The sequence below is a fragment of the Malaclemys terrapin genome, chromosome 14, assembly GCF_027887155.1.
Source record: "Malaclemys terrapin pileata isolate rMalTer1 chromosome 14, rMalTer1.hap1, whole genome shotgun sequence".
Classification (NCBI taxonomy): Eukaryota; Metazoa; Chordata; order Testudines; family Emydidae; genus Malaclemys; species Malaclemys terrapin.
The window spans coordinates 42,998,117-43,021,343 of record NC_071518.1 but is presented as its reverse complement, the minus strand read 5'-3'; the positions used below and the strand labels follow the sequence as shown (position 1 = coordinate 43,021,343).

Sequence of the window (23,227 nt, the reverse complement as noted above, 5' to 3'; positions counted from 1 at the left end):
GCCAGACAGATTTTTGCCCCAGATCCCTAAATAGCCTCCTCAAGGATTGAACTCACAACCTTTTTTCTCTACTTGTCCCTTGTAATATGTTCAGACTATAAGCTCTTTGGGGCAGGGACTACCTTTTAATGATGTGTGTACAGTGTTTAATAGAATGGGTGACTGGGCCTCTAGGTACTCTCACAATATGAATAAATAATAAAAACCCAATTTGGAAGAAAGCACTCAGATTATCTATCCCCCTTAGAATCCATCGGTTATTCATGTAAGTAACCACTGTTGGCTAATTTCCCACTTTGAGGGAACAGCCAAGACTCTGTTGCAACTATTGGTGTGCATATATGATGGGAATTTAGGGCTTGTCTTCAGACAGTTTTTGTACTGCTTTAATTTTTGCCATTTAAAGAAGGATATAGGTAAAGCTGTACAGAATCGTGTAAATAAGACTATTCTCTCTAGAGCTGAAAGTGATTGTAGAAACTAGTTTTGCTATTGCATCAAATCAGATTTTTAAGGTAATTGTTGAGGTGCCTGTGATGGGGTCGGTCACAGAGACTCCCTTGGGACTGTCACCTGATGTGCTGAAACTACCTTTGAGCCTGTTTTCCCTGTCTCGTTGAGCCAGACACGCTAGCCTGCTGCAACACAGACCCAGGGTCGGAACCACATCCCCAAAGCTGCAGTCTTTAACTGAAAACCACTCAGCAAGTATTGGTGTCTCTAGCACCCGGACACCCAGCTCCCAATGGGATCCAAATAAATCCATTTTACTCTGTGTAAAGCTTATACAGGGTAAACTCATAAATTGTCCGCCCTCTATGACACTGATAGAGGTGCACAGCTGTTTGCTTGTCCAGGTATTAATCACTTACTCTGAGTTCAATAATAAACAAAAGTGATTTTATTAAGAATAAAAAGTAGGATTTAAGTGGTGTCAAGTAATAACAGACAGAATAAAATAAGTCACCAAGTAAAATAAAGCAAAAACACACAAGTCTAAGCCTAATACATTAAGAAACTGAATACAGGTAAATCTCACCCTCAGAGATGTTCCAATACGCTTCTTTCACAGACTAGACCCCTCCTTAGTCTGGGCCCATCCTTTCCCCCGGTACAGTTCTTGTTAGTTCCAGCTCAAGTGGTAACTAGGGGATTTCTCATGACTGCATCCCCCTTTGTTCTGTTCCACCCCCTTTTATAGCTTCGGCACAAGGTGGGAATCCTTTGTGTCTCTCTCTGGGTTCCCACCCTTCCTTCTAAATGGAAAAGCACCAGGTTTAAGATAGATTTCAGTACTAAGTGACATGGTCACATGTCCCTGTAAGACCTCATTCTCCATTCTTTCAGGGTTAGCCTGCCAGGAAGGTTTGAGGGTAAACAGAGCCATTTACAACCAATTGTCCTGGTTAATGGGAGCCATCAAGATTCCAAGCCATTATTAATGGTTTACACTTTGCATAGTTACAATAGGACTTTAGAGTAATACTTCATATTTCTAGCTTTAGATATAAGAATGATACGTACATACAAATAGGATGAACACACTCAGTAGATACCTTACAAGAGACCTTTTGCATGAAGCATATTCAAGTTACATTGTATTCATGCTCATTAGCATATTTCTGTAAAACATGGAGTGCAGCGTCACAGTGCCAAAGTAACTTTGTTGAAGTATTTCAGTGCTAGCTGGTTGTGCTGAAATATCTATTAGACAGATGATAAACAACTGATGTGTGGTGCTCCTTTCTAAAGGTAGCTAAAATTACATATCATGGTCAGTGGAAAATATAGGGAATTTTCCCTATTGTTTGTATTCTATCTGCCTGTTCTTACATGCAGTTACTTAGCTACAATCAGCTTCTGTGATAGTAATGACTTTTAAAGTGACATGGAGTTAGCTCTGCCAGGCCTTCTGTGTTTTCATTGTACAGGCTCTTCACAACAGGTTGGTAGTCTTAACTTTAAGATGAAATTAATTTCTAGGTTGGTGGTCTAATCTAGTCATGTTTTGTAGGATACAGCAAAGGCCATGGAATTTGTATTTTAACATAGTGTCTCTTCTCCACTGGTCAAGCTGGTAACTTCCTCTTACTGAAAAGGACTTTAAAATATTTACAACACTGAGTGTTTCAAAGTCCTATTGAGGCAGTGTTTGGATAGCATTAAAGAAAATAACAAGCATCATAAAAGATATGCCTCATCTAACAAGTTTTATATTTTCCCTCTATTTAAGACAACTTGTTTAAAATATTGTTTGAATTTCACTATAGAATCCTTTATTCTAAAATGGAATCATCAGTATTATATAGCTGAAATTATATCCTATAGAAGAGGATTCCAGCCTATTCCTCTACATACACTTTTATGAATTGAGACTGTTTAATTCAGTTGAATTAACTGTAAAGGTAAAGTTTTTTTGTTGAATAAGTTAAGGTTGCAGGCATGTATATGTAGAGTTAATGCATATTACCTTTCAAGAACCTTAGTATTAAAACAAACAAGCCATAAGAAACACAGGACATGCAATGTTGCACTTCTCAAACAAAGACCCAAACTGCCATATCTTTCTATCCTTTTGTAGAAATACGAGCCTCCCATCTTCTCTTCTTTGCATGGAGAGTATCTCAAATGTGAAACATAGAGCATTGATCTTCTAGTTCGTATGAGAGATGTTTGTGTAAAACAAAGCGTGCTATGCTGTCACGGTGCTAATCTTTGCTTTCTCCCTGTGAGTCCTTTAATTTCATGATCCTGGGTAGCATGTATGTAGTGTGTAAAGAGCTGTCTAATGATATTTGGGTAATTGGCTGACATCTGGGATCACTGAGCTTGATCAGAGAGGTTCTGAGTACCTTCAGAAAGGTGCAGAGTGCCCTCAGTATCCTACAGAATTGGGGCCCTTAATAAATTGTCTTAAGTATGTTATTTGTCTAACCAGGAATTTGTAAAATTCTTTTGTTTGTGCTCTCTATGGCCATGAAGAAATCCATAATTAACATTACCATATTGTGACTAAGGCATTCTAGTTTTTGTGGGCACTAATATAATGAAACTGAAGAATCATAGAAGATTAGGGTTGGAAGGGACCTCAGGAGATCATCTAGTCCAACCCCCTGCTCAAAGCAGGAGCAACTCCAACTAAATCAAAACCCTAACCCTCTGTGTAAGCTCAAAAACTTGTCTCTCTCACCATCGGAAGTTGGTCTAATGAAAGATATTCCCTCACCTACCTTTTCTCTATAAATAAAATAGAATGAGTTCCTTTATTTATTTATTTGTTTGTTTTTTTAAACCATAGCTATGGGAACATAGTTAAAGTAGTCTGAATGCTCGTTCTTGAGAGGCAATCAGAAATCTGCATTTCTTGAGTTTCTAATATATGATTGTTTTTAACTAACATTCCTGTCTTCAAAAAACCCTACGTTGATTTATATGAAATTTTGCAATGAAATTACATATGACACATAAATGGGCTGATAATATCAACAGTGTCATGACTGGGGGTATTGCTAGAGTATACTACGTAGGCTTATACAATACTAGTAAACATAAGGCGGTGTATGCACAATAGATGGCGCAGCCAGGTAAGATTCATGGTGAACTTGTTGTCTTAACCGAATTTCATTCATTTACTAGGATAGGTTACTAGGTCCATTTTTGGGATAGGTTTGTTTTGTTTTGTTTTTAAATAAACATTGAGTCCTCTGCCGTGTGTATGTGTGGTGCTCTATTAATATTTATTTACAGGCATTTCTGTGATGATGTTCACATTGAGATGTTCAGATACAAGATCCTTTGAGATCATAGATTAAAGGTACTAAGTGCCATATATTATTATTTGTTTGTTAAGCACTGTAGACTGATGTAGCTCTCTCTTTTTGGGGGGTGGAGGAGGAATTTAAGTACATAACATCTGCCAAAATCTCTACCCCAAAATACAAAAATAATCTATAAATACATATTAGCTAGCAAAGACAACAGGAAGAACTCACCTACTCCAATGAAAAGGCTAACTTGAATAGACAGGCCTTGCAATGTGTCCACGAGGCTAGAAAACGCAGGCTCTGTTGGGTTAGAGACTTCCAGAGTCGAGGACTCTGAAAATGCTTTGTCAAGCCCTCAGCCAACTGATATATAAATCCAAGGACTGTTAAACTGGAATTCTCAAATCATCTCAGCTGCCAGAGAAATGGTCTCTAAGAAGCACTGGATCTCAATCCTAAAGGATATTGCAGTCAGCAGGTGTCTTTATGCTGGCATGAGTCAAATATATTTGTACCTTACTTGAAGTGTGGACTTGTGTACAAGTGTTTGCACTAACACCACATCTTTGTTTGCTCCATCCCATGCCTTTCTCAGAAATGGCACAGGAAGAAATGGAAGTGGATCTTCAGCCAGCAGTTACTTATTCTGTGGAGCACCATGAGGCATTTCTCTCAGAGACCTCTGGTCATGCTCTACTGTCACTTCCATCCAACTCTCCAGTGCCCAGTGAAGAGGCAGAAGGCATTGTGGTTCCTCCTGCTGACGAAGAAGTCATTGTGGTCTCCGGTGCTGATGAAGCAGTGACAGTTGCTGAGTCTGACCCCCAGTTGCATGCTGCCCCTAGCCTGGATGGACTGCAAAGGCTGCATGGGGTATTGGAGCTGTTTCGACTACAGGCTGCACAACAGATCACACGACAGCCACGAACAAGGAGAACTCGCCGGCGACAAAGAGGTGGTGGATCCCAGAGGACAATCAGTACCAGGTAAAACTGAAATGGAGTCAAGTCTGAGCTTTCCCCCAACCTAAAGCACAGTTTTCCACAGTATTCAGTGTCCCCTTCAGCGAACAGGAAGTTTTGTGAGCAAAAAAACAAATTTGAAAAAGTTTAAAGCTTAATTCTATGCTGAGTGCCACCTGTGCCTTAGGTTCAGGGGGGACCCATCAGCAGAGACTTTTATGTTTAACTGTCTTTACATTTTGGCTGTGCAGATCCACTCTAAATACTGTGGGTTAAATCCTGGCTCTATTCAAGTCAGTGGAAGTTTGGCCATTGATTTCACTAGGGACAGGATCTCACCCCAAGTGACTAAACACAGCTGTACAGTCTGCCCTGGGCTCTCCTGTAGATGTAATTCACTTCCACATACACAGGCAGTTGGGCCATTAAGCAGTCTTGCAAAATTCTACTTGCAACTGAAGAACAATTGTTGTTGTTGTTGGATTGGCAAGTAAAATAGCATAAGCTTTCTTCAGTCTAATCATTATTGTAAAGTAGTTTGGTACATATTTTTGCCATGGCATAATCTTGCAAAGCTGATTAAAGAAAAAACGGGTTTTTGTGAGGGGCATAAACTAATTTAAGGGATGGGAGTCTGATAAAAGCAACCAGTTTGTTTCTAAAGTGACTGCATCTGGGGACCAGGTGATGAGTTCATTTGATAAATCAAAAAAAGCAAAGTCTAGTGGTGAGAAATCAGATGAGGTGGCTCTGCTGGGTAATAACTCATGTACCATACTTCCCGCCTTTAAAGTCACTTCATCCCTCGGTGCCTTGTTTTCCCCATTTGTAAAATGGGGGTAATGATACTGACCTCCTTTGTAAAGCGCTCTAAGATCTGCTAATAAGAGCTAGATGATGACACAAACAGGGTCAAGTGCACCACATCTTGTTTTCCTCTTTCCATCCCTGGAAAAACAATATTCCTTCTAAGTAGAGGCAGATCAGGCATCTGCATTTTCTAGACCTAAGCAGTGAAGCACTATCACAGCTGCATGTTGTGTATGCTTCTTAGAGGAGTTAATTCACTGCCTTGCCTGGGGATTGGTGCTGTTCTGGGTGAGACATTTCTTGGTCAGTTTGTTTATATCCCTTATGTCTGCAAACAGGCTCGGGGTTGTGGCAAACAAATGAGGATCTAATTTTCTCCTGTACATTTTACCTGCAATAATTAATATGAAGAAACACTGTAGCTTTTACTCCTTGCTTTTCAGGCCCAGGGCACCACTAGATAGTTATTTCATGGTCAACAGGACCCAAGAGTCAACAACAGCAGCATTTCCACCACTGGAGACTTTGCATCTTCCAGTTGGCAACAGTGGTCACAGCTCAGATGAGACCTTGGAGCTGAGCGACTCTGACAGCAGCAGCTCCACTGAGGAGGAGGATGTGGCAGTACCCCAAGAGGAGGCACCCATAGCTGCCAGTTTGGGAGGTTTGTGCTGGTTTCACATCACTGGGAGTTCTGAAATGCCAGAAATTCCTCACTTCATTTCCAATGTCAGACAGGACAACACTTCATAGAGAATCTTTTCAAGCTTTACAGCAGAGCTTCAAAGGTCTAAGATCAGTATGCTCATAGCTGACATGGATGGGTTGCTGCCATAATGTAGCAATGGATGAATATTAAAATAATTCTGAGCAATATATATATTTTTTTTAGCTGTTTACATACCCACTGATGCCTCCTGGAAATCTTCAAAATAACTAATGTAGAGATTATTCTATTTTCTACTTTCTGCAGTTCTCCTTCCTCCCCTGATCATTATTATCAAGGATTGTCTCCAAAACAGAGGGCCTCAATTAATTATTGTAAATCAATGTAAACCAGCTAGGCCAATTTACAGTGGAGGATCTGGCCCAGGATTTTTTATTGCTGAGGAATTCATCTGCTTCAAGAGTTATTCCTTGCTTAATGTAACTTCCCTCCCCTGAGCTGCTTAGGGGATAGTGGCTCACTTAGTGGATCACTCAGTATTTTTCAATCTTTTCAGGTTGGTGTTCCTTATTCAAAGTCAAAAATGTTCATGAACCCCTTAGCTTTTTTTTCTTATTTTTTATTATAAAAATACTTGATCTTGAAAAGTAAGCGGATGTGGGCAGTAGGGGAATGAGATTCTTAAATTTCATTACATTATAAAGCAAACACCTTGCAATTAGTTGTCTCCTGGGAGATTTTACAAGGTATCAATCTTAACCCACCCATCTCAGTATCAAGGGATAGCTGCATCATTTTGCCCCTCCCCCCTTCTTTTGCTCTCTATTGTTCTCCCTTCCTGAGCCTTTTTTGTTTTGTTTGTTTGTTGTTGCTATCCTCTTATTTAATCTTCAGGTACCCACATAATGTCCCTACTCTACCGCCAAATTCCAGAATGAACACTTAGCCAACCACTGATCTTATTTTTACTGATCCTATCAAACTGTGTGTGTGTGGAGGGGGGTGTGTGTATGTTGTGAGGTCCTGCAGGAGTCAATCTTGAGTCTGGTACTAGTCAAAATTTTGACTAATGACTTGGATAGTGGAGTGGAGAGTGTGCTTATAAGACTTTTGGGTGACTCTACACTGGGGTAGTAAGCCCTTTGGAGCACAGGATTAGAATTCAAAATGACCTCAACAAATTAAAGAAGTCTGAAATCAGCAAGATTCAATTAAATAAATAGAAGTGCAAAGTACTACTCTTAAAAGTAAAAATAAAATCCACAACTATAAAATGGGGAGTAACTGAGATGGTAGTACTGCTGAAAAGGATCTGGGGGCTTTAGTGGATCACAAATTGAACGAGTTAACAGTGTGTTGTGATTGTGAAAAAGGTTAATATCGTTCTGGAGGGTAGGTAAGACACAGGAATGTAATTGTTCCAATCTACACAGGTCTGATGAGGCCTCAGCTGGAGTGCTGTTTCCAGTTCTGAGTGCCACACTTTAGGAAATATGTGGATAAATTGGAGAGAGTCCAGAAGAGGGCAGGAAAAATGATGCCAGGTTTAGAAAACCTGGCCAGTGGGAAAAGATTTAAAAACCTGGGCACATTTAGATTTGAGAAAAGACTGATGGGGGGGACCTGGTACTTCCTCAGATATGTTAAGAACTGTTATAAAGAGGCTGGTGATCAATTGCTCTCCATGTCCACTGAAGGTAGGACAAGAAGTAATGGGCTTAATCTGTAGCAAAGGAGAGGTAGGTTAGATATTAAGAAAAACTTTCTAATTCTAAGGGTAGTTAAATTCTGGAATAGGCTTCCAGTGTTTAGTTATGGAATCCCCATCATTGGAGGTTTAAAAACAGGTTGGACAAATACCTTTCAGGGATGTTCTAGGTTTACTTGGTCTTGCCTCAGTACAGAGGGCTGGACTAGATGACCTCTCAATGTCCTTTCTAACCTTACATTTCAATGATTTATGAAGGTGTTACAAAATTACTTTAATTGTGCTAATTAGTTATCTTTTTGCTTCAGTACATGATATCATTAATTAATCTAGTATGTTGAGTAAAGTTTTTGTTTGCAATCCGCATTGGTTACTGCACCAATGCTTGTTCTGATGTTCTAGAATACTAAAGTTACAAAAGACAATTCAGACTAGAACTCAAGGAAGAGAGTCCTTGCACCAATTCAAATAAATTATTCTTTCTTTTTTTCCTGTCTGCTCTGAAGTTTCTGATCAGGTCCAACCAGAGCCCCCTCAGCCTGTGCTTTCCTCTGCAGAGCATGAAGGTCGTGATGCTGAAGAAGCTGAAGTCCAGCACAAACAGGTAAAGTGAACGAACAGTCCTTGGACAGAGAATAAAGATGGCAAATGTTGTGTTTGTCTGATCTTTGTTGTTGTTTCAGAGAACTCCACTAAAGAAACCTGATGTGACAGTTCCCACTGTACCGTTGGATGAGGAAGAAGGAGACACCTGTGCCATCTGCTTTGAGCAATGGACTAATGCTGGGGAGCACCGGCTCTCAGCGTTGCGGTGTGGACACCTGTTTGGATACACTTGCATTGTAAGGTGGCTCAAGGGACAGGCAGGGAAATGCCCTCAGGTAAAGTGCACCCTTTTGTGTTGGAACAGATTTGTTCTCAGGCAGCCTCTGGTCCAAATGTGACCATCATTAAGAGGGTTATTATTCAGAAGGGAATGAAGTCAGGGTTTTAAATACTGTACAAAAAGTCCACCATTTCAGCCTGTCAAAAGTAACAAAATCCCCACTGCTTTGAAGTGATTTTCACCAGGATGAGCTCGCACTGTTCATCTGAAGGAGAACTTAAATTCTTCACCTAATTCAGCACAGTTTTGCTGAAATTAATTAGAGTATTAGTGTTCCTCAGTGGGTAGCAACATCACATGTGGGACAAAAGGAAGAGTTCAAGTCCTGTTCCACAACTTGGTGTCATGACACTACAGTGCAGTACTGGAGGGGACTGCACAGATTGGTGCCATTTGTCAGATAAGATGATTAATGACACTTAATGGAAGTGTCCGGCAGTATTTTAAATTAATGGCTGAGCGCTCTGGTTTCCTGGTCAGGCATCTAAAAGAGGTTCTAAGGTTCAAGCTGTGTGAGAACCACTGCTAAATTCCGGATTGCTGCTGCATTTGTCTACTGTTGCTGCACTCCAATATCTCACTGCTTCAAAGGGTGAAAAGTACTTTAGTCAACCTAATTTTAAGTAAAAAAACAAATCACCTCAGCTTTTGTTCCCTTAGAAATGGGGTGTGTCAAATGTTATCAAATATATGTGGCTATCAGATACCATCTCTGGTTAAAACATAATAATCAACTTCTTAAACTATTAATGTCTTGTGATTGGATGCTTGTATATTAACAATTAAGGGATTCAACCTGTTCCCTACTAGTCACATAGCCTTTCACTCATTCATTCCTTATACTGTCTCCCCACCTATTTGAGAGATCATTTCCAATATATGCTAATTTATTTTGATCTTAGCGTATATTTTTCCAGATTTTAATAGGGCAGTATTAAGTTTGGGCAGGATTAAGTGAGGTGCGATTTAGACCTGGTCTACACTAGAAATTTACATCGGTATAGCTATATCTCAGGGGTGTGAAAAATGCACACCCCATGAGATGTAGCTATACTGACCTAATCCCTGGTGTAGACATTGGTAGACAGATTCTTCCATCGACCTACCTACCGCCTGTTTGGGAGGTGGATTACCTACACCACCCCTCCCATCAGCGTAGGTCGTGTCTATGCTGAAGCACTGCAGCTGCACTGCTATAGTGTTTTAAGTGTAGGCATAACCTAAGGGTATTTCTGTGCTGCAATAAAAAAAAAACCCTGTGGCTGGCCCATGCCAGCTGATTTGGGCTCGTAGGATTCAGGCTGAGGGGCTGTCTAATTGTGGTGTAAAAATTCAGGGTTGTATTGCAGTGTGAGCTCTGGAGCCCTCCCACCTTGCATGGTCCTAGAGCCCAGGCTGCAGCCCAAGCACGAACATCTACACCACAATTAAACAGCCCCTTAGCCTGAGTCAGCTAGCGTGGTTCAGCGGCAGGTTTTTAGTTGTACTGTAGACATACCCTAAGTGAGTGAAGTTATGTGGCATTGGGAAACGGGCTTGGTCATTTAACTGTTTATTTCTGGTCCTCCTGATGTTTTGAGGTTTTAAAAAGCTGTAAAATTGGCTGGGTTTTTCTTGTTATGTTTTTGCAGAGTGTAATGTTGCCTCAGTGTTAGCTGCACTCCTCTGAAACATAGTTTCATGCCTAACTCTTTGTTAAAACTATTTTTTTAGATCAAGAATAGTGTTCAATTTACAACGCAAAGAGACAACTGTCACTTCCCAGCCTTCTTACCTGAGGGCCCAAGGTTTCAGTAGCTCTCAAATGAAAAAGCCATTGTATAGTTTTGCTTGCTTTTTGAGTGGGATTCCTGCTGAAATAGTCTGGTGTTTTACGCTGTAGTTAAACAAAAGGATTCATTTTTCAGATCTGCCTCTGGCTTCTCATCCTTGTCATCACCAAGTGACTTTGCCAACACCACATAGCACGTACATGATAGAGTTGTGAATAGATTCAAGTAGTACCTGATTCTTGCTGCTCTCAGAGTAGAGGTGGGGACTGTATGTTTGCATGAGCATTTGAATTGCTCACAGGATTTATCTGGCTGTCCTGGTTACTTGGTGATTTTGAAACACAAGACCAGAGGCGGCAGAGGGATGTTTTCTGAAAGGTGAATGCAGCACTAGAAAATCCGATCTAAAATTTCAAAATAGCAGTCCTGATTAAGGCTGTAATGACCACATGGATAGCAACGTTTGAAGGGGAATTTCAAAATATTTAACATCTGGATTTAACAGAGTAGGAATATTTAATTTGGGTTCAAATTGAATGTTAATTTCCTAGGGATAAACTGAACCTACTTTTTATTTTAGTGCAATAAGAAGGCAAAGCGTTCTGATGTAGTGGTCCTGTATGCCCGTACTTTGAAAGCACTGGACACCAGTGAACAGGAGCGCATGAAAAGGTATGGAGCATGCACCTCAGATGTATCGTCTCTGTCCCACATGTACATGCATAATCAAGAAGACTGATTTAATGCAGCCTGACTCTTACCTAGACCTTTTTTCAGCTATGCTCCCTGAAACTGGGTATGCACTGTCTTAACGGCAAGTGCCAGTATTATGGATTGCCTTAAATATGGAGATCATGCTGTATTCAGCATGTGTTATCTGGAATGAAGGGTTTTGTGTCCTTGCACATTGAACTGAGAGCTGACTAAAGCAAGCTTAGGTGGTATACGTTAAAACTCCACAGCTGAAGAATGAGCCAAGAATGTGCCAAGTCCTTCCAAAAAAATCCCAAACAAACTAATTCATCTTTACATGAGAAATGAAACACCTTGTCCAGAAATGCAGTGAGGGTGAACAGTAGACTTTAACTTTGCTATCTCTTTACGTATGCATTAAAAAGTGGTCTCATCTCATTGTCAAAAATGTAATATGATATGGAAATTATTTTGTAGTCAGTCTGAATACATCTAAGCTGAACATTTAGAATTCATTATAAACCAAAAACCAGGATAATAATAATATATGGAGATATACCTATCTCATGAAACTGGAAGGGACCCTGAAAGATCATTGAGTCCAGCCCCCTGCCTTCACTAGCAGGACCAAGTACTGATTTTTGTCCCAGATCCCTAGGTGGCTCCCTCAAGGATTGAACTCTCAACCCTGGGTTTAGCAAGCTAATGCTCAAACCACTGAGCTATCCCCTCCCCCTTTATACTTGAAATTTCTATGGTATAACTTCATGTACAGTGTAAAATTTTCTGTTATACGCAACTACAAATAGTATAATAAAATCCAATAAAGGTTAAAGGTTGCAGAATCCCAGGTCCTTCCTAAATCTTAGTATTGCTGAGCAAAACATCATTTCAGCTTCCTTAGATTGTTTCTCCTTTCAGGAAACTGTTTCAAACTTTTTTCAACTCAGTACTTACTTAAAATACCACTACCATGGTGAAACTTCCAAGTGACCTCATTATCTCCTAATATAGCTGTCCTATGTTATCCTAAGTGCTAATCAGAAATGGGTGAGGAAGAAATTTTCAGCAGCAAAAATAAATATTTTAACTGGCATTCTGTGATCGGGGTCCTGGGAGGGCCACACTGAGGTTACTCAATTAGAGCAAATTGCAAAGAATGGGGCAGCCAATCTCCAAAGCTGGTGGATAGTCCAATACTTAGGTTTACCAAGCCAACACAAAACAGCTTCTATAATACCTGACTTGTTTCACAGAAGCCGAAACACAGTTCCCTTATAGCAACCCAGCCTTGGGCTTCTATCCAGACACCGAAATAGGTGAGGATGAGGATTACTGAAAATCTTATTCATCATATAAAAAAGTCTACCAATCCCAAAGGATTGGACATATTACTTCCCAAGTTAATGAATACACCTCTATCCCAATATAATGCGACCCGATATAACACGAATTCGGATATAACGCAGTAAAGCAGCGGTCCGGGGGAGCGGGGCTGCGCACTCTGGTGGATCAAAGCAAGTTCGATATAACGCGGTAAGATTTTTTGGCTCCCGAGGACAGCGTTATATTGGGATAGAGGTGTTTTTCAATCTTATCCATATGCATGCTACAGCCAATTCTTATTAACTAAACTAAAATTTATTAAAAAAGAAATGAGTGAATATTGGTTACAAGATCAGTATACAGACAGACATGAGTACAGTTCTGAGATTAGTTTCATAGTGGAAATGGTGAATTTTGTAGTTGCAACGAGTTCTTTCAGAATTAGTCAATAGGTTATAGTCCAGTGTTTATATCAGGGTGATCCAGGTGGGACTGGAGATCTTAGTCTTATAACTCAAGCTTCCCCTGCATAAAGCATCAAGCAAATCTGAGATAAAAAGGATCAGGACCCAAGAGACCTTTATACAGTTCCAGACCTTCTCTTGACAGCACAGAGTCCTTAGGCGAACAATAAGCAATCATTGAGATTTTTGAAGTAGACCGATTTCCTAAGCATCACTGGTAATTAGCTACATGAATTAACATAAAGCAATTGCCTTTTTTCCACCATTCGCAGGTGATTTGCTATACATTTCAAAGAGAGATCAATACAGTGATATCGCATAGACAGGAACTGTTACATTGTTAACCTCTAACAATATATTATGTAAAAACACAAACATTATTTACCAATATGTCCCTAAAAGTTGAATTTAGGTAATTTATCCTGCAGGATGCTTATCCCTTTCTGGCCATGTGTCACACATGCCATTGCATGATGCTGTGTCTTTAATCCCTGTAATGTTATAATTCATTGTGAACACTGGATGTGATGTTGCAAAACATGGTAGGGGGGAGATTTTAAATAAAACAAATGACTATCAGGCTTCTAACTCCCACTGAAAGACTAACTGTGTCTTCGAAAATCTTCCCTATAGGCTGTACCTTTCCTGCTTCTGCCACCCTCTTCCACTGACCATTCACGTCTCCTCTTCCCCCCTATTTCACTGGTGCCTTCCTTTCAGTGTAATTGCAATCCATCCAAGATATCTGAATTCCTCTTTCGTTAGGCTCAGAGTGCCAGGGTAGGAACATAGAAGTTAAGATAGAATACACATCCTTATCTCTGCCCCCTTGCACATATGTGCTGTTGGTCTTATGTTTATGTTCATATTTGATTTCTCAAATTGAGTAAAGCTGTTCTTCGACCTCTAGATACATATCCATGTATCTAAAAGCCATTATCTTTGAAAACTCGTGGGGATCGGGAAAGGTTCCAGACGATTGGAAAAGGCAAACATAGTGCCTATCTTTAAAAAAGGGAAGAAGGAGCATCCGGGGAACTACAGACTGGTCAGCCTCACCTCAGTCCCTGGAAAAATCATGGAGCAGGTCCTAAAGGAATCAATTTTGAAGCACTTGGAGGAGAGGAAGGTGATCAGGAACGGTCAACATGGATTCACCAAGGGCAAGTCACGCCTGACCAACCTGATTGCCTTCTATGATGAGATAACTGGCTCTGTGGATATGGGGAAAGCGGTGGATGTGATATACCTTGACTTTAGCAAAGCTTTTGGTACTGTCTCCCACAGTATTCTTGCCAGCAAGTTAAAAAAAAAATGGATTGGATGAATGGACTATAAGGTGGCTAGAAAGCTAGCTAGATCGTCAGGTGCAACGGGTAGCGATCAACAGCTCGATGTCTAGTTGGCAGCCGGTATCAAGCGGAGTGCCCCAGAGGTCGGTCCTGGGGACAGTTTTGTTCAACATCTTTATTAATGATCTGGAGGATGGAATGGATTGCACCCTCAGCAAGTTTGCAGATTACACTAAGCTGGGGAGAGAGGTAGATAAGCTGGAGGGTAGGGATAGGGTCCAGAGGGACGTAGACAAATTGGCGGATTGGGCCAAAAGAAATCTAATGAGGTTCAACAAAGACAAGTGCAGAGTCCTGCACTTAGGACGGAAGAATCCCATGCACTGCTACAGGCTGGGGACTGACTGGCTAAGCAGCAGTTCTGCAGAAAAGGACCTGGGGATTACAGTGGACGAGAAGCTGGATATGAGTCAACAATGTGCCCTTGTTGCCAAGAAACCTATAGCAGCATATTGGGCTGCATTATTAGGAGTGTTGCCAGCAGATCGAGGGAAGTGATTATTCCCTTCTATTTGGCACTGGTGAGGCCACATCTGAAGTATTGCGTCCAGTTTTGGGGCCCCCATTACAGAAAGGATGTGGACAACTTGGAGAGAGTCCAGCAGAGGGCAAAGAAAATGATTAGAGGGCTGGGGCACATGACTTATAAGGAGAGGCTGAGGGAACTGGGATTATTTAGTTTGCAGAAGAGAAGAGTGAGGGGGAATTTGATGGCAGCCTTCAACTACCTGAAGGGGGGTTCCAAAGAGGATGGAGCTCGGCTCTTCTCAGGGGTGGCAGATGACAACAAGAAGCAATTGTCTCAAGTTGCAGTGGGGGAGGTCTAGGCTGGCTATTAGGAAACACTATTTCACTAGGGGGGGTGGTGAAGCGCTGGAATGGGTTACCTAGGGAGGTGGTGGAATCTTCATCCTTAGAGGTTGTTAAGGCCCCGCTTGACAGAGCCCTGGCTGGGATGATTTAGTTGGGGTTGGTCCTGCTTTGAGCAGGGGGTGGGACTAGATGACCTCCTGAGGTCTCTTCCATCTCTAATCTTCTGTGATTCTATGATATGTAACTCATATCATCAATATAGATATTCGCTACAGATGTTTGTAATGGAAACTTCCTTAATATCAGCCCCGATACTAAAACAAACGCAGTTGTATTTTGCTTTTTACACAACAAAAATCATATGACACAACCACGGGGTGCAGTTAGGTCCCACATAATTGTGTTTACTAAACAGATGCAAACATGCAAGCCTATGTTTGCATATACTGCTGCTCTGACTAGTTTGTAGCAGCTTCTGAAACAGAACACAGCAGCACTAAAAACTCCCAAATTATTTAAAGGGATACTACTCTATTCCTATATGCTACATACTTGCTCCCCCTTTATGTAAAGGACACTTAAAAGAAAAGTTACAAATGTGTTACTGTCAAAACTTCTATCACTAAATATACAACATGGCATAGATTAGTCTGAGAGGTGGTTTATGACTTCTCTGGAGAAGGTCTTAGGCATCACAACAGTATCTGTATTTTCTGATGTAGCTGTATTAGTAACATCTTCCTGCTGTGTAGTATTAGAGTCACTTGTAATTAAAAAACAGGACCTGAGGCTCATGGTATTATTACAAGTCAGTGTCTGGCTGTATTGTAGCCTTGTTAATATTCAGTACCTGTTGAATTCTTACATAAGAAATGTACAGAATGTTTTTTTCCTCCATATTAGCTTTTTTATTTTGTGGTTGATGGAAAGGGCTCATCTGTCTTTAAAAAAGTAATAGAACAGTCCTTGTGAACCACTAGATAAAAGGTCACAGTTGCTGTTATGCATAACTGAGAGCATAACTAAGGCCCCTCTGCTATTCACCTCCAATAAATCATTAGGAGGGGAACTTGGATGAGAAAGCTGTTTAAAAAAAAAAAAACAACAACCCACAATAACTGGCTACCTGCTAATGGCCGGGAGGCAAAGCAAGGCGATAAAGAGTGCAAGACCACTAAGTGGGTTTTTCTGAAAGTGTTGTTAAGTTTACCTGAGCGGGGGGGAGGGATAGCTCAGTGGTTTGAGCATTGGTCTGCTAAACTCAGGGTTGTGAGTTCAATTCTTGAGAGGGCCATTTAGGGATCTGGGGCAAAATCAGTACTTGGTCCTGCTAGTGAAGGCAGGGGGCTGGACTCAATGACCTTTCAAGGTCCCTTCCAGTTCTAGGAGATAGGATATCTCCATTTATTTATTTATTTATTTATTTATGGCTGTGTTTTAACCTACACTGGTGATAGAGCTGCAGCCCAGAGGAACATCCTAAGTTGTGTCCAGTCATGATCATTTCTTCTTTTCTCCTCTATTTAGCTCTTTAGAAAAGGAGCAGATGTTGCGGAGACAGGCGGAATTGGAATCCGCACAGAGCCGCCTTCAGCTGCAGGTCTTGACAGATGAATGCAGTAAACTTCGCAAGCAAATTCAGGTAAGTTCAGCTGTTGCCCATTGGTGATGGGCTCTTCATTGCCTCCTTCTCTTCAGCCTTCCTTCCATGATGTGCCTTCCTTCCATGTTTAGTCTGAGCGAGCTTGTGTGTGTTCTTCCAAGCAAGATAAAATATCGTCAACACAAACACACAGCTTCCAATTTCATCACTGTTCATTATTCATTAATGTTTAAGGTTTTCTGCAAGTATAATTCCTCACTAATTATAGTTGAGCATTTAATTCTGAACTCGCATGCTATTACTCATATAACCATTAAAGTGAATGTTTACGGTGAACATTTTACTTTTCTGACATAACTTTCTAGTGTGATTTTGGTAATGGGTTTTAATAGTTTAGATTTCTTTTGGACTGTGTCCTATAGGTTCTTCCGTCTTTGCTGAAACCAGGTCAGGAGTCAGCACTCTCTCTTCTGGTATAATCACAATATGACCAGTTTATTACTGCAGGCTGTTTGCTGCGGGAAGAGCTGTTTAGAGACATCACTGTCTCCTCGTACTTACAGATTGCAGAATTAGTGAGAACAAACTCTAGGCTGCAGAGATGCCTGGTGATCTGTTCCTTTCCAGGTTTAGTCTAAAATTATATAACATTCTGATATCTTATCACCTGCAGCAATTGCTGTTGCTGAAAAGGCTGTACTGGTTTCCTGTAGAGCAGAGGTGGGCAAACTACAGCCCGGGGGCCACATCTGGCCCTCCAGACGTTTTAATCCTGCCCTTGAGCTCCCATCAGGAAATAGGGTCTGGGGCTAGCCCTGCTCCAGCTGGGGAGCAGGGTCAGGGTCTTGCCCCACTCTGCATGGATCCCGGAAGCAGCGACATGTCCCCACTCCAGCTCCTACGCGTAGGGGCAGCCAGGGGGCACCGCACGCTGCTCCCACCCCAAGTACCACCCTCGCAGCTCCCATTGGCCGGCGCCTATGCACAGGGCAGCGCGCAGAGCTGCCTGGCCGCACCTCCGCATAGGAGCCGGAGGGGGGACATGCCACTGTTTCTGGGAGCTGCTTGAGGTAAGCGCCACCTGGATCCTTCCCTCCAACACCCTCTCATGCCCCAACCCCCTGCACAAGCCCTGATCCCCCTCCGAACCCCTTGGTCCCAGACCGGAGCATCCTCCTGCACCTCCAACTCCTCATCCCCAGCCCCACCCCAGAGCCTGCACCCCCAGCCAGAGCCCTCTGCCCTCCTGCAACCCAACCCCCAATTTCGTGAGCATTCATGGCCCGCCATACAATTTCGATACCCAGATATGGCCCTCAGGCCAAAAGGTTTGCCCACCCCTGCTGTAGAGAATGGGAAGGTTCATTGAGACTTTCAGCTGTTGTGCTATTTGGCATCTTTCACCAGTGCTGTATCCTTGTTACTAGGCTTGGCAGAATTTCATTTTTATTTTGTTAAAAATAAACATTGATATCAGCTGAAATTATAAAGCATTGTTTTTGATTTTTGCCTGTTTACATTGTCACAGTTGTGGGAAATTGAGGATCGAACAATATTTAATGACAGACCTTGAGATTCAAAAACTTCTAAAATCCAGATTGTCTACACCACATGTCATAATATATAAAGTAAATATTCTTAAATCAATGAGTTCTCAAGTAGCATTTTTCTTAGTTTACTTATCTGTATATTTTGATTATCGATGGAAATATTTTGTCAGTTGGCGTGTACAGTGAAATCAACATTTACTAACACTTATCGTTTTAAAAATCAAATCCATCCAGGCCTGCTTATAACCTGTTCCATTGTCAACCCATTTCTTGCTGTATCAAGGGATACAAGTATTTTATTCAACCTTCCACTTAGTTTCACTTTTGTTTTTGTTCTTTGCTTTTTGAATTTCTCCTGTTTTATACTCTCCTTAGAATCAGAGAATATCAGGGTTGGAAGGGACCTCAGGAGGCCATCTAGGCCAACCCCCTGCTCAAAGCAGGACCAATTCCCAACTAAATCATCCCAGCCAGGGCTTTGACAAGCCTGACCTTAAAAACCTCTAAGGAGGGAGATTCCACCACCTCCCTAGGTAACCTATTCCAGTGCTTCACCACCCTCCTAGTGAAAAAGTTTTTCCTAATATTCAACCTAAACCTCCCCAACTGTAACTTGAGACCATTACTCCTTGTTCTGTCATCAGGTACCACTGAGAACAGTCTAGATCTATCCTCTTTGGAGCCCCCTTTCAGGTAGTTGAAAGCAGCTATCAAATCCCCCCTCAGCCTCTCCTCTTAAGTCATGTGCTCCAGCCCCCTAATCATTTTTGTTGCCCTCCACTGGACTCTTTCCAATTTTTCCACATCCTTCTTGTAGTGTGGGGCCCAAAACTGGACACTCCAGATGAGGCCTCACCAATGTTGAATAGAGGGGAATGATCATGTCCCTCGATCTGCTGGCAGTGCCCCATCTTATACAGCGCAAAATGCTGTTAGCCTTTTTGGCAACAAGGGCACACTGTCGACTCATATCCAGCTTCTCGTCCATGGTGACCCCTAGGCCCTTTTCTGCAGAACTGCTTCCTAGCCATTCGGTCCCTAGTCTGTAACAGTGCATGGGATTCTTCCGTCCTAAGTGCAGGACAGTGGTTTGAGCATTGGCCTGCTAAACCCAGGGTTGTAAGTTCACTCCTTGAGGGGGCCATTTAGGGATCTGGGGCAAAAATCTGCCTGGGGATTGGTCCTGCTTTGAGCGGGGGGTTGGACTACATGATCTCCTGAGGTCCCTTCCAACCCTGACAGTCTATGATTCTATGACTCTGCACTTGTCCTTGTTGAACCTCATCAGGTTTCTTTTGGCCCAATCCTCTAATTTGTCTAGGTCCCTCTGTATCCTGTCCCTACCCTCCAGCATATCTACCACTCCTCCTAGTTTAGTGTCATCTGCAAACTTGCTGAGAGTGCAGTCCACGCCATCCTCCGGATCATTAATGAAGATATTGAACAAAACCGGCCCCACAACCGACCCTTGGGGCACTCCACTTGAAACTGGATGCCAGCTAGACATGGAGCCGTTGATCACTACCCGTTGAGCCCGACGATCTAGCCAGCTTTCTATCCACCTTATAGTCCATTCATCCAGCCCATACTTCTTTAACTTGGTGGCAAGAATACTGTGGGAGACCGTATCAAAAGCTTTGCTAAAGTCAAGGAATAATACATCCACTATTTTCCCCTCATCCACAGAGTCAGTTATGTCCTCATAGAAGGCAATTAGGTTAGTCAGGCATATCTGTGGGATTAGGTGGCACCTGCGGTGCTACAGTCTGCCAACATGACCATGACACAAGGCTTCACAAATTAATTGGCTGAATTCCTATGTCAGATTGCATGTCACATATGAGCTAATGAGAGGATCTGGTTCACCATGGACACTGATCAAGGAAAATCATGGGTGCAGTAAATCTCTAGATTCCACAGTACAATGTCTTTCTGCAGTTCTGTTGAGTTTTTACATTGACGAAGCATACAGACTAACAGCGCCAATAGGATAAGTGTCAGAAATACTATACAGATTAATTACCACACATACTCAAGCCATATCTTAGTATTTATACTACATTCTTCACTGTGGCATCAAAGTGTCTAAAATTACACACCAACATTAAAGTGCAGTAAATATTTATCCTTCACTTCATTCATTTGGCGGAAAGTTCAGAATGGGAGTCCTATGTGATTTGTGTAGCCTTATACTATGAGTATATGGAATAAGATGGGGAGGGATAGCTCAGTGATTTGAGCATTGGCCTGCTAAACCCAGGGTTGTGGGGCCATTTAGGGATCTTGGGTAAAAATCTTTCTGGGGATTGAGCAGGGGGTTGGACTAGGTGACCTCCTGAGGTCCCTTTCAACCCTGATATTCTCTGAAGAGTGCTATATGTTTAATTTGAGATTATGTAGTGAAATATGCAACTTGTATTTTAATAAGAATAGTGTTACTGACGTATCTAAATGGCATAAAAAGCTATGATGTAATTAAGCTTATAAAAATTAAGTATAATGTAAACACAGAAGCTCTTATTATGAATCTATTTAAAAATATAAAGAATATATTCAATAATAGAAAATTCTCTAACTGCATGGAAGTTTCTTGGGGAAATATAGTTGGTACAAAACCAGTAGATATAGGACAATGTCATATACTTATAGGAATCTTAATGGAAACTAATATACATTTCCCCTTTTTAAAGTTACTGTATAAGCTAGTTTTTTGTTGCTGATATCCATCATTTTAAACTGCATTATCAAAATCAGTGTTGAAACCCTTTACAGTAATAGATTAGATTTGGTATTAGAATTTTCTAAGATTCTAAAATAGAGAGTACTATTTAAATAGAATTTTCTAAGATTCTAAAATAGAGAGTACTATTTAAATAGAAATTCTTAAGCATTTCAGTTTTTATAAAGTCATACTTCTGGTGTTAAAATCGAGTTCCTGAGTGCATATGTGCACTCATCTTGGCTTTTATTGTAGTTTAACCACTGTATATAATAACATTTTGTGAAGTTCTAATTAAAAGGATTAGCTGCTTGTGCATTTACAGTAAGAAAAGGCTACCTTAATTGCATAGCCCCTTGTTCACCGTGGCAAGCTGAAACTTAATTCTTTAGCAAGATTCCTGGATTCTGTGGCAGACTGAAAATTGTGCAGCAGTCTAATTTGTAAATCAGAAAATATGTATGTGGGAGTGTGGAATTAAGCATGCCATCTGGATATTTTGTGCTAAAATATCAGCACTTAAATAACACTGCTCTACAGCCAAAATGCTTCTGAAATAAATGTAGTCAAACTTTACTAATTCTGGGTCACTGAGAACGAAAATGATGCTCAAAATTGTTGATTGGCTCTAGTTTTCAAGATATGCGATGGAGTCAGTATATACGACCCTTGACTTGGGAATGGCGGAGGATAAGTGAGTTATAAAGGGAAGGGATCTCAATTTAAACCAGAAATGACTAAAATACATCTTTGACTGGATCTATGAATAAATCTATGACTGGGTTTGGACAGTACTTGCTTTTTAGGCAGAACAATGAATGATGCAATCTGAAGCTGGTATTGCGTCGTACATGATATGAATTGCATCATGTTATTCCTAGAAGTCATGGATGATGCAATCATAACGAAGCTTACATCACTCTGCTGAACAAATTGCCCTATATCAGCTCTAGAAATCGTACAGTGTCGTGCTCTCTTATTTGTCAGTGTTTGATTTTGCAAAGGGACACATTTCTGTTTAGCCAAAGTGAGCAGAGATGCCTCGTACTTGTGTGAACAGTGCAGATAACTTCTGCTGTGTTTGTGGTGAAGTGACTTTTGCATCACAAAAGTGCAGTATAACCACTATGGTTAAGAAAGCCTCTCACCTTTATTTTGGCTGCAAAATTGGAGATCAGGACAAGAGGTGGGCCCCACACATATGCTGCAACACTTGTGCAACAAATATTCACCAGTGGTTGAACAGGAAAAGGAAATCTGACTTTTGCAGTGCCAATGATTTGGAGAGAGCCAACAGATCATGTTACTTCTGCATGGTGCCTCCAGTTGGGAAAGGTGTGTCAAAGAAGTAAAAGGGGACTGTGCATTATCCAAACATTCCATCAGCTATACGCCCAGTATCCCACAGAGAAGGTCTGCCGGTTCCTGATGCACCAGAATCATTCTCACTTGAGTCAGACGAGGAAGAGGATGAAACTTCTGGTCCTGAACCATCAATGTCACAGGACCCACATTTTCTCCCATCCTCCTCCTCTGAACCACACCTCATAACACAAGGTGAACTGAATGGCCTTGTCAGGGATTTGGAACTACCCAAGAGTAAGGCAGAGCTGTTGGGCTCCAGACTACAGCAGTGGAATCTCCTGGCAGGTGATGTTAGGATTTCCATGTTCCGTGACCATCAAAAGGATCTTGTCCCATTCTTCTTCATGGAAGGTGATCTTGTAGCCTGCAACATGGATGGTGTGATGGCAGCCCTCAACATCGTTCACGATCCAGATGAGTGGAGACTGTTCGTTGATTCATCAAAGACGAGTCTTAAAGCTGTTTTACTGCATAATGGCAATGTTTTACCATCAATTCCAGTTGGTCATGCAGTCCATATGAAGGAAACCTATGACAACAGGAAATAACTTTTGAGGTGCATAAACTATGACCAACATCAGTGGCAGCTTTGTGGCGATTTGAAGGTTGTTGCTCTCTTGCTTGTTCTGCAGACTGGATACACAAAGTACTGCTGTTTTCTCTGCAAATGGGATAGTCGTGCAAGAGATTCCCACTACATCAAGAAAGATTGGCCACTCCGACAGTCATTGGAGCCTGGGAGGAAAAGTGTTCAGCATCCACCACTTGTTGAA

The 23,227-nt window shown here is 41.4% G+C and overlaps 1 protein-coding gene across 1 annotated transcript in view; it reads left to right on the top strand.

Moving 5' to 3' along the window:
- Nucleotides 1-23,227, top strand: part of RFWD3 (ring finger and WD repeat domain 3) — a 58,225-nt gene that overhangs the window by 1,271 nt on the left and 33,727 nt on the right. The window contains exons 2-7 of the mRNA XM_054049314.1: nucleotides 4,360-4,750; nucleotides 5,980-6,200; nucleotides 8,418-8,515; nucleotides 8,595-8,792; nucleotides 11,150-11,241; nucleotides 16,745-16,859. Coding sequence (XP_053905289.1) covers nucleotides 4,362-4,750; nucleotides 5,980-6,200; nucleotides 8,418-8,515; nucleotides 8,595-8,792; nucleotides 11,150-11,241; nucleotides 16,745-16,859 — 1,113 coding nt within the window. The 5' untranslated portion in view covers nucleotides 4,360-4,361. The remainder of the gene's footprint in view (nucleotides 1-4,359; nucleotides 4,751-5,979; nucleotides 6,201-8,417; nucleotides 8,516-8,594; nucleotides 8,793-11,149; nucleotides 11,242-16,744; nucleotides 16,860-23,227) is intronic.